The sequence below is a fragment of the Sorex fumeus genome, unplaced genomic scaffold (assembly GCF_029834395.1).
Source record: "Sorex fumeus unplaced genomic scaffold, SorFum_2.1 ptg000001l, whole genome shotgun sequence".
NCBI lineage: Eukaryota > Metazoa > Chordata > Mammalia > Eulipotyphla > Soricidae > Sorex > Sorex fumeus.
Genome location: NW_026606058.1, coordinates 5,538,361 through 5,555,085, shown reverse-complemented (window position 1 = coordinate 5,555,085; position 16,725 = coordinate 5,538,361). Strand labels below are relative to the sequence as shown.

Sequence of the window (16,725 nt, the reverse complement as noted above, 5' to 3'; positions counted from 1 at the left end):
TTTAACCAGTCTTTCATTAATTTCAAGAACAATCTAAACATGCTATAGTGTAGGGACAAACTCACAACTTTTACTATTTGCTTCTTTTCCTATCTTTTAGGAGAAAATGCCATCAACAGACCAGAGATTTACTAAAATTCTGTAAGATTTGTATTTCTATATGAACACATTTTTTTTTTTTTTTTTTATTTATTGAATCACTGTGGGAAAGGTTACAAAGCTTTCAGGTTTATGTCTCAGTCATGCAAATATCAAACACATTTCCCTTTACCAATACTTATTTTTTCCCATGAAGAACCCCAATAAAACCCCACCCCCCACCCCTCCCCGTCCCTGTGAGGCAGATGAATTCTAGTTAACACTCTATCCGTTTTGATTAGATTGTTTCAATAAAAGATTCACCACTATTATTTAGAGTTTACCCCCCCCCCCCCCAATCAGACATGCTGAAAAAGCATTGTGAAGTGATTTGCTTTCTCCAGCTGGGTTCAAGAATAAAATGTTGGTTTTGGATTTCTGCTATTTTACTTATTGACCCTGGAAGTATTTCTACTGAAAGTCAGATAGTTAAGAAATTGGTTTCTGTGTTCTGGAGTCGTGGCCGTGCTGGAGAGCCGCTTGTGGGGGGCAACTGGTGGCCTCGGTAGGGCGTGAAGGGCGGAGCGAAACGCCCCCCTTCCCATGAGGTTTTAGTCGCCCCCACACTCCCGGCTCATACCTGCTGTCCACAAGGCTCCCATGTGGCCGCCATCTTTCTTTCCAGAGAGGAGAGGGCGAATGGGGCAACACCCTTTCCCCTATGAACACATTTTTTAAAAAAACCAATTTCCTCAATGATTAATTTTCCAATCTCTTAACTTAAAAAAGAAAAAACACACCCCCTCGAGTAAAACATTTTCGGGGCTGAAGAGATCGTCTAGTGGTTAAGGCATATACCAACACACAACCAACCTTTGTTCAATCCTTGATACCACAAACGGCCCCCAAGTATGGCCAGGAGTCATCCTAATCACAGAGCCCAGAGTAAGTCCTCAGCACAGTCAGCTGTGTCCATCCCCACAATCAATAAAGCAGCCAAGCAATAGTACAGCAGGTAAGGTGTTTGCCTTGCTCAAGGCTGACCCTGTTAGATCCCCGGCATCCATCTGGTTCCCTGAGTTCACCAGGAGGATCCCAGAGTACAGAGCCAGGAGTAAGCCCTGAGCACCGCTGGGTGTGGCCAAAAAACCCAAAACCAGACAAAATAAAAAACAAAATAAATCAACAACAAAAACCACTTTTCTCTTTAGAGGAAATCTCTTCTGTCAGTTTCGCACAGTAACTGGTACATTCATTCCTTTACTGTAACATTTATCACATTAACATTTCAGCTATTAAGATGGTGTGCCGGGGCTGGAGTGACAGCACAGTGCGTAGGGCGTTTGCCTTGCACGTGGCCGACACAGGTTCGATTCCCAGCATCCCATATGGTCCCCCGGGCACCGCCAGGGGTAATTCCTGAGTGCATGAGCTAGGAGTAACCCCTGTGCATCACTGGGTATGACCCAAAAAGCAGGAAAAAAAAAAAGACTGTGTGCCCTTCACGCTAGTCCTGAAGTTCTCTAATTCATTCTAAATCATGTTCTCTTACTTTCTCACTAGTAATGCCCAAAATACAAAGCACAGAGTCTGGTAAAAAAAAACAAAAAAAACAAAAAAAACAGGCTTTCTTACCATCTTCTTAATTGAGTGGCTGGTACTGGGAAGATAACAGTTGGAGCACACACCTTGTACGTGCAGAGGTCCACCTTTGATCTCTAGTACCTCATTACACTTCAGCACTTCTCGGTACAGCCCTGGTGGGCCCCACCACTGTTGACCTAAGCACTGAACTGTCTTGCCTTGAACTGTCGTGGCTGAGTACTGCCAAGGGTGACCCCTGGCTCCTCTGGGCTCCCTTTCCCCCCCCCCAAAGATGAATGATAATCTTTGCACTGATCCTCTTTCTTCTCATTATTTAATATGCCCAGTTGTTCTTTATATTCCTTTAAGAAATGCTCACTCCAAGCAATGACACTATTCAAATGAAGTTAAGATTTGTTTAAAAAAATGAAAAGGCACACACACACACACACACACAAACGCACATATGCACATACCAAGAAATGAAATACTCTTATAAAACAGGTTATTAATATTTACATTCCTTCCTAAGTAAAAAATTCTATTGTAAGAGACGAGAAACTTGACAAAGGTAACAATGCTAGTCTCTAATGCTCAGTCTCTAATGCTGCCTGTGATACACTTTTTTTTCACCATATGAAGTAAAAGTTTTACAAAGCGATGACTTTTAAACAAAGCATCAACTGTACTAGAAATGCTTACATTGACCCCACCGGCCAGTTCTTGGGTTCAAATAATTTGGATAAAGTCCATTTGGACGATCCATTTTCTGAAGCAGTTTCCGAATGTGCATGACCTGAGTGAAATAAAATGAAGAACACAATTAACAGAAATAAGTGCAACCAAGACTTTACATTAATTTAGCCTTTGCGTTTTTATTTTATGAAAGCATACACCACCTCCCCCACCTTCATGAATGTTATCAGTGGGATGAGGTTTCTTTTTTAGGGAGAAACTAGGGTGGGCATCCCTGGCAGTTCTCGGGTCCTACTACTGGCTTTGTATTTAGGGATTACTCCTGGTGGAGTTAGGGGGACCACGTGTGGTACCAGAAACTAAATCAGGTCAGCAGCATGCAAGGGAAGCAACTTCCTTGAGATGCCATCTCTCTGGTCTGCCTTCCTACTTTTCGCCTTTTGTATTTTAATATAAATGGCTAATTTTTCCTCAATCTTGTCTCGATTTTGTAGTTTGAATATTTTCTCAGTGTTGGTTGATGTAATCTTTTGTTCTGGGGTCACATCTGTGTTCAAGGCTTCCTCCTTACTCTGTGCTCAGGGATCACTTCCTGGCAGGACCTGGGTTCCGTGCATGCAAGGCAAATGCCCTGCTGGTCGTACTTTCTCTGCGGACTATCAGCATTTGTTGGATTCTAATCTTCACTTTAGCACTAACTTTGTTTCCTATTATACTTTTTCATTGATTTTATACCTTACTGATCTGAGCACTTCTATCTCTGCTTACACACTCATTCTACAGTGTATTATCTTCTTCTTCGTGATGATGTTTAATCACAGATTTTCAACAGTTATCTGATCAGCAATTTAAGCCACATCTAATTTTTATTTTCCATCCTTTTTTTTACCCTGCACTATTTTGCATAAATTATTTCTTTGGGCAGGGGGTGGGGAGCAGCAGGAAGTAGGCCATATCCAACTGAACTCAGGGTTTACTCCTGGCTCTGCACTCAGGGATCACTGTCAGAGCTCAGGGGACCATATGGGGTCCTGGGGATCACAAGTGGTTTGGCCACATGCAAGGCAAGAGTCTTAACCACTATACTCTCTCTTCAGCCCCTAAATTCTTTTTTGATGAATTCCTCCTTACTATTTTTCTTGAGAGAGCTAATCACAAGATGGATTTAACATGAAAGACCTGGCAGAATAGAGATATGAATGAATGAATTTGGCTGACCCTTGCATCACCCCAGATAACTGAGACCAATAATAGAGCACTGCTTACAACAAAATATCAGTTAATTCATTCTCTTGCCTCACCCAAGTTTGTAGGCAATAATGGTTTGTCTGGGTTTTGTTTTCACAGCTTCTCAGCACATCATATTTGGTCCAAGGAAGCAACCGCCTATGCCTCCTTGACTGTTCTCTTGGTCTTAATCCAGTCCACTTGCTCTTAGTTAATAAAGACTTTGGTGGTTTATGATGTTCCTCTTTCTTAAGAGATTTTCCACGACCAGTGAGCAGACCAATATCAACCCGTAGGTATAAAAAATTTAAAACCACTGCTTTAAGAGAACAGCGCTCTACTGGCATTTATTTTTAAGTTGGCAGTCAAAAATACAGTCTTCATTTTTCCAGTATTTTTTCTGATACATTTTTTATTTTGTAAGTGTCAAATATCTTTGTTTTTTCTCCCTTCCTTCATGGAGACCCCCAGGATAACCTCAGTTCCCAGACAGCACTGGCTGGGCATGAAGCCCAGGACCTCAACTTGCCCTGATTACTGAGCCATCTCTGGGTCCCTTCTCACTGGATATCCAGAAGAGCTGGGCTGTTAATTATCTCAGAAATTTATGAGCGACGCTGTAGTTTATTTACAAATAGTAAGAACCTCATATTACCATGAAGCGTGTGGCAATACAGGAGTTTGAACTCAGAACCTTGTGCTTAACCTACCAAATGACTCTAGCCGTTAAGCTATCATCTGCTTTACATAGTTGACCCAGGTTCAATCCCCAGCAGGACACATCTCGCCACCAGGACTGACTCCTGGGCCAGGAGAAAGCTGGTTATGTCCCCCAACCCAAAAAAACTAAAAAATAAAAACCTACTAATAGTTACAACTTCTTTAATAAGTGGTAAGCTTAAATATGCTCCAAATAAAAAGGAATTTTAAAATAACAATGGAAATGACCAAAGTCCTCAAAGATGTATTCTGAGAATGTCACACATTTTCCAAGTCCTACTCAATGCTTTATGTAAGTTTTCAAGGATTCTTTTGTAACAGCACCTAGAGTGCAAGGAACAAACCTTTTGATAGTAAACAGGGTCCCCTGTCAAGTAGCTGAGGTGGACGAACTCCATGTGCAGTGTTCCAAATTCAGCAAGAATGCTACTCCCTGCAGACGCCCAGCCCCAGTTTCGGCCGACTCCGCTGAATCAAAGTAAAGGTAAAAAGCACACACGTTGAAAAAGACAAAGATTTTTTGGGTTCATTCTATACATTTTAATGAAATCTTTTCGAAATTATTACATCTCCATTAATACTAAATTTATACCTAAACTTTACTTTCATTATTTTAAAATTGCTCTGAATAGGTAACACAGTGACACATTTGAAAATCCAAACAATAGGTGCTAATAGTCCAGTAGATAAGGTGCTCCAGGTGGCCTGGCTAGTCACGCCCACAAACTGCCTCTGGCACCATATAAGCCCTTAGTGGCCAGAGCGGAAGACAGCAACACTTGAGAGCGACACTCCACAGTGATGCCTCTGGATCCCAAAGAGACCATCCAGTTAAGAAAAATTAAATTAACCTCATCTGTATAACCATACTTGAAATTTTATAATTTCTGGAGCACAGGGCTGTGACATCTTATACTCTACATACTGACATACCAAAAGTAGCACACCAAATTTAATGGGGTGTAAAGTAAGTTAGAAGGCCATCAATCTCAGAAGGAAAAAAAAAATATATATATATATGCATACAAGACTTAACCTTTAACAACATGTTAGCAATCTCTTATACAAGGGCTTAATGACTTCAGGGTGAAATACAACAGTCTTCACACACTTTCCTCCAAGGAAACTTTTTTGGATCATTTTTAGAGGAGTTTTCATAACAAGCAATACAAAATAAATTATTTAGGTCCTCAACAACATGGATTTAAGAAAGAGTACAAAGTTAAGGCACTTAACCTGCATGGTTTGATCACTTATACCACACATGGTCCCCCCCAATCCAAGCACCATCAAAAGTGATTCCTGTGCGCAGTCAGGAGTTCTCTTGAAGCACAGCTGCGTGTAACCCCCAAACCCACAAATAAAAATATCAAAAAGGCAAGAATAAAATAAATTTTTTCTAATTTCTCTTCTCACTGTGATAAAAAAAATTTAATAATTGAACTCAATTCTCCTGCAGAAGAAAAACATGAATTCTGAACAAAATTTTAAAAAAAGGTAATAGTCATTTAAAAATGAACAAAAATAGTTTGATCTAAGGATAGTGAAAATTTGAAAAACTGCCAAATACTATGACAAAGGTAGTTGGAAATGATCACTCTGAATAAGAACTACATGCTGAAAGTAGGTAAAGGAATAAATGTGATGACCTCTCAGTATCTGTATTACAAACCATAATGCCCTCAAGGGTGTGGGGGGCGGGGGGGGGGGGGAGAGAAAAAGGGATGGAGGGAGAGGAGGAAAGGGAGAGAACAGTAGAGACAGGCTGGGGGGATGTGGGGAATATGGGGGGGGGGGAGTAACAGGAGGGAAACTGAGGACACTGGTGGTGGGAAATGCACACTGGTGGAAGGTTGGATTTTGGAACACTGTATGACTGAAACCCAATCATGAAGAGCTTTATAACTGTTTGTCTCAAGTCATTCAATGAAAGAAAGAAAGAAAGAAAGAAAGAAAGAAAGAAAGAAAGAAAGAAAGAAAGAAGGAAGAAAAATTGGCAAGCATAGAGTAAGTTTTTTATTTTATTAAAGTTTCTGGCCCAATACAAAGTCAACAAGGATAAAACAAAAATCGACAGAAAACCTATAGGCTTTTATTTCTGGAAGAATCTGAAGCCATTGTTTACAATTGCAACCGTTGACAAAAAATAGGTAGGGGAAAATCTGGAGCACAGAGACAAAGAGGGTAAGTCCTTCATTCATCTGAGCTAATATTTCTGGTTGCTCTATTAAATCACGAACACAAAAAAACACACTCAAAGCAACCTAGATAAAGAAACTGTGAGAGTTTTCAGTTAGAAAATTAAATTAAACGAAGTACACAATTAGACAAAGTACACACACACAAACACACACACACACACACACACACACACACACACACATTCTACGACATAATTTTCAGAATGTGCAGGATACACCCAAACTGGCCTCACACAAACTGTCGTACTGGTGTTAACATGTCAATGAAGTACATGGAAATATGAATATGTTCAGAAAAGATAAAAAGAGTGATGGGTCTCAAAAGACAGAATGAAAAAAGCATCATATAAAACTTGAAAAAAAAACCTCATCGAAAGGATTTAAGAGTAGATTAGAGCAATACAGGAAAGAGTAAGTAAACATGAAGATAGATCACTGACTTTATTCAATCTGAAGAGCAAAGGAAAAAGATTAAGAAATAAAAACAGTTTAGGAGTCTATAAATAAAAGTAAGTAAAGGCCCTCCCGTTGATCATCGATTTGCTCGAGTGGGCCCAGTAACGTCTCCATTGGAGATTTTGTTGTTACTGTGTTTGGCATATCGAATACATCACGAATAGCTTGCCAGGCTCTCCGAGAGGGGCGGAGGAATCGAACTCGGGTCGGCCATGTTGGCTGCGTGCAAGGCAAACGCCCTACCACTGTGCTATCGCTCCAGCCTTAGGAGTCTATATGATAGTAATAAAAATTCCAAAATGCAAATGTTAAGAATTTCAAAAAGAAGAAAAATGTGAGTTAAAATATCAAAGAAATAATAAAAAAATTACCATTATATTTAGTGAGAGATGTAAATATTCAACTATTATTCCACTCCATTTCACAAAATTAAATAGGTGTGTTTAAGCAAATATTTTAACAACTTATTTTGTGGTCTACAGAATATCAGATACGACTCACTTGACAACTATAGCATGTAAGTGACAACTGTGAGGCTGCCGGGGATAGGTGCGGGTGAAATGTTTCCATACTTTCCATAAAGTGGTATAATACTAACTTTGTTAGCTGAAAAACACTGAAAAAAATAAAAACACTACCAGATAAACTAAGCTTCTAAAACATAAAACTCAAAGGAGGTTAGAAAAAGAGAAATGAAGAAAAAAGCAACGTAAGTCAAACTGAATCAACAATTACATTAAGTGTTAATAATTATCTTTCTTTCTGTTTTATAGACAAGGGCCACAGCCAGTGGAGCCGGAGAGGGTTCTGGAGGTGTGCAGGAAGAAGGGTAGGGATGCCCACTGGCGAAGTAGGCCTGGGAGTGTGGTACTCGGCTGCTCAGCACAGCATCATGCCTTCTGAAAAACAGATGCTCCTAACATTTATTCTAAAAGGTCTGAAGGCAAAGAGAGTAACAATTCAATTTAGACAAAATTTCCAAGTTCCCACACTAAGATAATGGCAGATTTAATTTGGAGAAAAACTGAGGAGAATTGTATTAAATACAAGCTAAAATATCTTGAAAGCATTCAAACACTAACTGCCTATCTTTGCATAGTTTATAAAGCTGTACAAGAAAAACACTGCATCTATTTCTACATGAAAAGTTATTCTCTATTAGAACACAACAGGTAGTGAAGCCTGTTAAGACTTCACTTTGAACATCAATAGGGCTGGAGCGATAGCACAGCGGGTAGGGCGTTCGCCTTGCACGCAGCCAACAGGGCCGACCCGAGTTCGATTCCTCCGCCCCTCTCGGAGAGCCCGGCAAGCTACCGAGAGTATCTCGCCCGCCTGGCAGAGCCTGGCAAGCTCCCCGTGACGTATTCGATATGCCAGACACAGTAACAACAAAGTCTCCAATGGAGACGTTACTGGGCCCGCTCGAGCAAATCGATGATCAACGGGAGGGCCTTTACTTTACTTTACTTGAACATCAATAATGTAAATATTATATACTAAAGACCCTATAACCAATATTGTGAATTACGTTTCCTTCCACTATTTGTAAGACATTCAGCCACAGAAACTCCTACTATTAAGATCGAGTTTGTGTGTCATCCTTGCGCAGGGGCCATGCTAATCTTCTCTGCATCATTCCAATTTTAGTACACGGTAAGCACAGTGTTGCTTTTGCAACTCATTTTACTATAAAGTTTTTCATCCATTTTTCCTTTCAGTTTGCTTGAGTACTAGTTGCAGAAGCATTTTTCCAACTTGGCTGCCCTTAGTCATTGAGAGAATTTAGGGAATTATTTTAGCATGTATGGAATTGAAGCATATTTTCTTTTTCCAGTTACATTAATCAAATTCATACTGCTAAGATAACAATTATGATGAATTAAAATACCCTCCATGTTAAAAATTTGGAGAGCAGAGAAAAATACCATAGCTTTAAAGAAAGACAAAACCAACCAAAAGAGAGTCATTTATGATTTTCCGATATAAGCCTAATCCACATTTTTGTGTAGCACAGCGGGTAGGGCATTTGCCTTGCAGAAGGCTGACCCAGGTTCAGTTCCTCCATCCCTCTCAAAGAGCCCGGCAATCTACCGAGATTATCCCGCCCGTATGGCAGATCCTGGCAAGCTCCCTGTGGCATATTCACTATGCCAAAAACAGTAAGAACAAGTCTCACAGTGGAGACATTACTGTTGGCTGCTCGAGCAAATCAATGAACAACGGGAGGACAGTGCGAGCTATTCTTGCTCATTTCTCTTAAGAGAAGTTGGTACTGGTAGAAAAAAAATCAAGAAGGAAAATACTTTTAATGCATCATAATAGTAAAGTAAAGTAATAGTACTAACTAGAAATGAACAATAAATTAAAAAAAAAACAAGTGCTTGATAATAAAAAAAGAAATCTAGACTTGGGAGAAACGATCAACAAAAACTGGAACACAGGTAAGGCAGGTGACTGTTTTAAATGTGTCGTTTTTTTAAGCAGAAAATATTTTATAAAATGCTTCTGCATATATGTACAGAAAAAAAACAATTTAGTTTAAAAATAGGGTAGGCTACATAATTTAAAAAATTCTAACATAGTCCGAAGATCAGTTAATATATTCTTTCAGAACAAGATTGACAATCAAAAAAAAAAAATTGAATTTACCTTTTTAGATTCACCATAGCCCACGGAATCCCAGTAGGTGTGTTAAAGGCAGGAAGGAGTTTCTCGGCCAGCTGGACTGCTTTGATCTTGAATATCTGAGAAAAAAAAACATGAAATCAGTCAGTCTTTTCTTTCTCTACAGGATGCATACCACAAAATGTACTGGCTACACAGAACTAGAAAGGGGTGCAGGAGACGGCACTTCTTTAGTACTATGGTGTATACAGACAGAATCAGAGAAAATGTTTTGGGGGGACACTGGTGGTGGGAAATGTACACTGGTGCAGGGAAGGATGTTGGCACATTATTAGACTGAAACCCAATCACAAACAACTGTGTAACTGTGTATCTTGCTGTGATTCAGTAAAAAGAGAGAGAAAGAACATTGGTGAACTGGATTTCATAGTCTGACCTACAATTTGCTAGAAAGGAAGGACATGACTTTGATATTAAAAGTAACTATACTGGGGCTGGAATACAGCAGGTTTGTCTTGCACGTGGCCAACCTGGGTTCAATTCCCGGCTTCCCATATGGTTCCCCAAGCACCATCAGGAGGAATTCCAGAGTGCAAAGCCAGGAGTAACTCCTAGGCATCACTGGGTGTGACCCAAAAATAAATAAATAAACAAACAAACAAATAAATAAATCACTGTATCTCTGTATCACTGTCATCTCATTGTTCATGGATTTACTCAGGTGGGTGCCAGTAACGTCTCCATCTGACCCAGCCCTGGGATTTCAGCAGCCTCTCCTTACTCATCTTTCCCAACGCTGCCGCATTGGAGACTCTTTCAGGGTCAGGGGAATGAGACCCATTATTGCTACTGTTTCTGGCATATCGAATACGCCAAGGGCAGCTTGGCAGGCTCTGCTGTGCAGGCAGGATACTCTCAGTAGCTTGCCGGGCTCTCCGATATATTTCCCTCTATGATTTGTTGCCTACAGTCTGAACCCCATCAAATATGGTGCGCTAATTATGGAAAATGGGTAGGGAATGTCATGATGTGCCATGCAGCCGCAAAATAAATAAATAAATAAATAAATGAAGTGAAATAACTATATTGGGGCTGGAGCCAACAGTGCAGTGTTTCATGTGGCCAATTCGGGTTTGAACCCCCGCATCCCGTATGGTCCCCTGAGCGTCCCAGTAATAATTCCTGAGTGCAGAGGCAGGAGTAAGCCCTGAGTATCACCAGATGTGACCCCAAACAACAAAAAAATGTACATAAAAAAGTAAAAAATAAAAGTATATTTCAAGCTGGTAAAAGAATCTGCAAGAAAACACTGCCTTGAAGTTTTCATCAATAGTATACTAGTTTAATACAAATACTAAAACATAGAGCTATAACCCAAAATAGGCAACCTTAAAATGAATATACACATGTTTGCACCTCAATATTTTCCATCCAGTTTTAATAACATTATATGGGAGGAGGGGGGGGGGGGGACGGGACAGGACGGACCAAAACACTCTGTGATCAAAATGTACTTTGAAAGTTATAAATGTTTCACCTCGATCCCAACAGTTATTTTCTTTGGTTACCCAAATAACTCATAAATAATCGGTGTTTTTCAAACTTTCAAAACCAGCTACTGTTACCAAAACATGCAGTAAAATTTCCAATATTCGAAGCATAACCTAATAGCTCCATACCCCACTGTGGATTTTATTTTGTTCTTGGGCCATTTTGAGGGTGATCAAGGTTTTCTCCTAGCTCTGCATGCAAGAATCACTCTTGGCTGGGCTCAGGGGACTATAGGAGGTCAAATCCAGGTCAGCTGCAGTGCCATCTCTCTGTCCCGCACTTTGCAAGATCATTTAGAGTTGCGTAAGAAAGGGTTGTAATGTTCTATCAGGAAGTGTAGCTCTTCTCAAGGCAGACCTCTCCATGTAATTTCAAATTCATCATATTTAAAGTTCTTTCTATTTTTTCAGTGCATTCAAACGTTTTTGAAAAAAATATTATAAAGTCTTAAATAAATGACTGAAAAGTCTAGAATAGATCAAAATTCGATATCGAGATTATGTTAAAGCAATGCGCCAACAATACTGGGGGGCAAAAAAAATATTTGAGAGGAAAATGTACAAATAGATATGACCTTAAGGTATTTTCCACAAGGTTCCTTAAATAAAGCAAAATCACTTAGCAAATATTCTCACGTATCTGTAAGTTATCCTTTATCGATACCTACTTTAATTCAGAAAAACACATTTAAAATCAGATCTCTCCACATAACATTTGATGTCAGAAAAAATCAAGTCATATCATACAGCAAAACAATACTACTTTTACTAACCTTGAAGCTAAAGGGACCATTTTCTGAACAAAGAATGAAGATTTGTCAATCATTTATTTGTCAATCAATTTGTCAATCATTTATTTGTCAATCAATTTATTTGTCAACATTTGTCAATCATTTATTTTTGCCCACACCTCTTCTATATGTAAAACTAGTAGTCAAAACAGTAAAATGTGTAACAAATATAACTCCTCCTCTTCCTGAACAAAAAGAACTTTCATTTCACTTCTAGTAGTAATCAAGGCCATGATTTCTAATTTTTAACTACCTCATGGTGTAATGCAGCGTAATGTGGAACTTTGTGACCTTAGACTCTGGGCTCAACGGGCCCAGGAGCAGAAATCCTCTGCCTGCTTCCCCCAGTCTCCAGCGACCCGGGGGTCCCATGCATAAGCCACTCCCTGCCAGAGAATCTCCTCATCGGACAACCTACAGAACTCACTGACTGCTTCTCCCAGAAGGGAGCATAAAATGAGGTTCCCATCGCTATGCCACAGGACTCCGCGCCAGGCTGTTTTCATTCAGGGGGCCCCGGAGTGGGGCGGGTGAGAGCCCTCCCTGCCCCAAGGGACCCAGCCCCGGCAGCCAACCTCCACTACCCAACTGCAGCCATGCTCCAGGCCTCTTTCTGGACCACGCAGCCGCACGACACATCCTAAGATACTTCCTACCAATTTTCCATAATTACCACACTATATTTGATGGGGTTCAGACATTAGGCAACAAATCATAGAGAGAAAAAATAAATATATATGTGTGTGTATACACACACACACACATACACACACACACACACACACCTCTCGAGAGCACGGCAAGCTACCAAGAGTATCCCGCCCACAAGGGCAGAACCTGGCAAGCTCCCCATGGTGTATTTGATATGCCAAAAACAGTAAGGATAACAGATCTCATTCCCCTGACCCTGAAACAGCCCCCAATAGTTGGGAAAGATAAGTAAGGAGAGGCTGCTAAAATCTCAGGGCTGGGAGGAATAGAGACGTTGCTGGCGCCCACTGGAGTAAATCACCGAACAATGGGATGACAGTGATACAGTGAATTACCTCAGATCATAACAGTTAACAGATTAATATTGAGAAAAAAAATTGGATGAAGTATACTTATCTTTATTTACTCATAAAACATAGAAATTCTAATAAAAGTCACATTTTATCTCTTTTAAAAAACAAACCAGAGCAACAAGTGATTTAAAACATCAAGTTTTGGTATCAAGGGATGGCAAACCCTTAGCCTTAGATTACAAAACCAAGATTCTCCTGCAGCAGGGGTGGAGGGAAAGATGAGGTGGACCAGAAGTGACATGAACACAGCAGTAGAGGGTGTGGACACTCTGTGACGGGGAGATGCAGAAGCTGTTGCATTGAAACCATAAACACTAATATTGCAGTCCTGTTACCTGAACTATAATTTTAAAGTTAGGTTTCTGTATGCAATTCTAGAAAACACAAAATCCAGAAAGAATCAAGATAAATCTCCTTACCATTATCCTTCTACTGTTTCTTCTATAATGAAAAGCTTATCCATTTCTTAAATACCTAGCAAATATTTTATGCCAAGTAAATTCCACAGCACACATGGTTCCTAGATGTGTCACAAAGTCTTCACTCCCTCTCTTTTCTCTGTCACTCTGCCACTTCCACTCTCGCATACCAGTTGTTGTCACTCAGACAGAGTGTGGTGATAGCTGAGGAGGAATGCGTTTGGAGACGATCCAATTCTGAACCTGCTTTTTTTCATTTACTGTATCTTGAAGATCTTTCCAAATCAGTCCACAAAGATCTGTGATCTTCTCTTTCATGGCTGTACAAATTTCCCTTGTATGGATATACTGTGATTAACTTGGCCAGTGCCATGTTGACACGCACTTGTTTCCAAAGTCTGGGACTATGCGTGATAAATTATGTAAAATGAATTGCTGAATCAATGTGTATAATCATTTGTAATTTTGACAGGACAGTCTCAACCATTTCATGAATATATTCCTACCAGAATTTACAAGTGGCTGTTTTCTTGTATTTTTGTTAATAAGCAAGTTCCCAATCATCTGAGAGCAGCTCAATGTTGTGGAAATGAGCGCCTCACTCAAGAAGTACATATTTCATACACCACAAAGAAGATAAGCATTTCCCAGTTCACATTTTAACAAAGGTTCTAGAAATGGCCTAGGGATGGTTCAAGAAGACATGCATATGCAATATTTGAAAGAAATAAGTTAAAAACAAACGGCCATGATCCCAGAGACTCTCAAAACCCAGTGGCTTTTGGCAGAAATGCATCCAGACCACGCAGTAGGTTACTGTTGCCAGACCACCCCAGGGGGAAAAGGGTGTTGTCCCTCCGCCTGCTTTCCCCTGGCGGCTCGGTGGCCATCATCCTCCAGAGGCCATTGGACAGTCAGGTTTGGGCCAGCAGTGACGAGACATTTTGGGCCTCACGGGATGGGGGTGGAGCCAGTCCTGTCCTCCCCACTCCAACGAGATCCCAAGTCATCGCCCATGAATGGACTTTCTGGCTCCTGATCAAGCTGCTTAATGGCCATGATCCCAGAGACTCAGGAGCAAATCTCGGAACCCAGGCAGGTTTTGGAAGAAATCCCTTCAGATTTAAGTGTTAGAATTTCGGAATTTCAAAATCACGCAGCCACTACTGCAGCCACGCGACATCATATGTTATTCATAACCAGCAATAGAAAACAAATTGTCTACTCTTGCCTTTTCAGCAGATCTGAGTGTTGGGGTAAAATCTCAAATAATAATGGTGGGTCTGGTGTCAAAATATTGTATGTGATCAAAGTAGAGAGAGAGTAATGTGGAAATCATCTGCCCCACAGGTAGGTGGAGGGTGTGGGATGGGGGTATACTGGGGTTGCTGGGGGTGGAGAATGGGCACTGATGAAGGTACGGGTATTTCATTGTATGACTGAGACTTAGACCCGAAAGCTTTGTAACTGCTCTCACGGTGATTCAATAAATAAAATTATAAAAAATGAAAAAAAAAAGGTAAGGTGGAGATCATGCACAATTCAGTCAGCTAATCAGTGGCTGAATAAATAGCAGTACTCCTACATTAAAAAATAAAATAAAATACAATGAAAGCAATAGGGTTGATCAGTGATTAACTACATGTATAGTATACCCGTGCTTTTTTCCTGGCCGCAGGATTACAAGCAATGAAGTGGAAGTTTCTGATTTCTTGGTCATCTCAAAGACTCTTCTGGCTAGTCATAACAATCTCATAGGTAACTGGGCACAACAGACGGTTTTCTGGACTAGGACTTGACTGAAGTGGTAAGAGTGAATCAAATTATTCAAGTGTCTTTTTACTTCAATTGTTTTTAAATGAAAGCTCCAAGATATTTCACGTATTTATAGAAAACACATTTAAATATTTAATATCCATTATGGAACATTTTCCAGTTATTTTTAACAGAATAAATTATAGCTAATGGAACTATGCTAAAATTGTGTCTAAACTTAGGGGGGAAATAGGACAGGAAGAATTCTTCCTAAGTCTGGAACAATGAAAGAAATCGGATTAAATAGACACAATGTGGCAACAAAATAAAGAGCTTGAAAATGTAAGCCAGGAAACTTAGGCTGCACAATAAGTACCAGAACCACCATTACAGATTCTTGAAAAGGGACATATTAGAGTCCTGGAGTCCTTCTGTTTTCTTTACAAGATAAAATTACTAAGATCATAACCTATATCGCCTATTTTCAAACAATGTTAAAAAGAAGTGAAGACTTTAGAAAACTCAAATGATCTGCTATTTCAGAATAATAAAGCACATGAATCATAACTCCTTAACGGGCCAAAAATCTATGCAGGAGAGACAGCGCGTGCCTTCACGTAGCTGATCCAGGTTTGGTCCTAGGTGCTGCATGTGGTCCCCCACCCCCACTAGACATGATCCCTGGGCAGAGAGCCAGGAGTAAACCCAGAGCACTGCCGGGTGCGGCCCACTTCACCCCTCTATCCAAAACGCGGCTAAAAGAAATCTCTGTTTAAGATATGGATCCCCACCACAAGCAACTTTCTTCTCTCCTTTTCTCTCCAATCCAGAAAACGACCTCAGTCCTACTAAACTCTTGTTATTCTCCACGAGTGTCAATTATGCTTGGGCTCTTTTTCTTTCTCGTCTTTCGCTATGCCTTCCAACTAAAAGCTGTTATGGAAGACTTGACTCTTTCTCTTATCTCAGTCAGGTCTTTACACAAATGTTGCCAGAGAAAAGTCAAGTGTAAAGTATATGTCTAAATACACACACAACTCTATGCCTACTTGCTTACTGCCTGTTACTGCCACAGTATTAAGTGAGCTACAGACGAGCAGGAATTTCTGTTTTACTTGCTGCGGTAGTCTCAATACTTGAAGGGTGTCTAGCATGGACACGCGGTAAAATGAGTTACTGTAAGGAGTACAGACTGTATCACTTTAATAAATGAGCAAATTGCCTCTTCTCTATTGCCTTTCTTTATCCGATCTCCTTGAGATATACAGTGCTAACATACAAGGCTTTTAATACAGGTATTCTAGAAAAATGCTTAGGTGATAGCAATGAAGGCAATGACGAGTATATACTATCCCACAATGTGCTAACCCTCACAACCAGTAACAGGAACAGTACTGTTACTTCCATTTTACAAAGTAGGAAACAGGAACAAAATGAGGATGTTACGTGGAACAAGGTTGTACAGCCACTAAAAGAAGAGTCTGAACTGAAATTCACTAAGTTCAACTCCGGAGCCCATGCTTCGTTCCTGACTGCTTTACAGTACATACCTAGAC

General features: G+C 40.2%; 1 protein-coding gene and 1 non-coding gene across 4 annotated transcripts in view; both read right to left on the bottom strand.

The window, feature by feature from the left end:
- Positions 1–16,725, bottom strand: part of MAN1A2 (mannosidase alpha class 1A member 2) — a 144,692-nt gene that overhangs the window by 48,392 nt on the left and 79,575 nt on the right. For all 3 annotated transcript variants that reach the window (XR_008793164.1, XR_008793604.1, XM_056112573.1), the window contains exons 6-8: positions 9,615–9,709; positions 4,650–4,773; positions 2,365–2,458 (exon numbers count right to left, since the gene is read on the bottom strand). Coding sequence is in view for 1 of the 3 variants with exons in the window: in XM_056112573.1 (XP_055968548.1) it covers positions 2,365–2,458; positions 4,650–4,773; positions 9,615–9,709 (313 nt within the window). In the remaining 2 variants the exon portion in view is untranslated. The remainder of the gene's footprint in view (positions 1–2,364; positions 2,459–4,649; positions 4,774–9,614; positions 9,710–16,725) is intronic.
- LOC130035318 (U6 spliceosomal RNA) lies at positions 8,530–8,635 on the bottom strand. Its single transcript, XR_008794232.1, has one exon. It is a non-coding gene; the product is annotated as a U6 spliceosomal RNA (small nuclear RNA).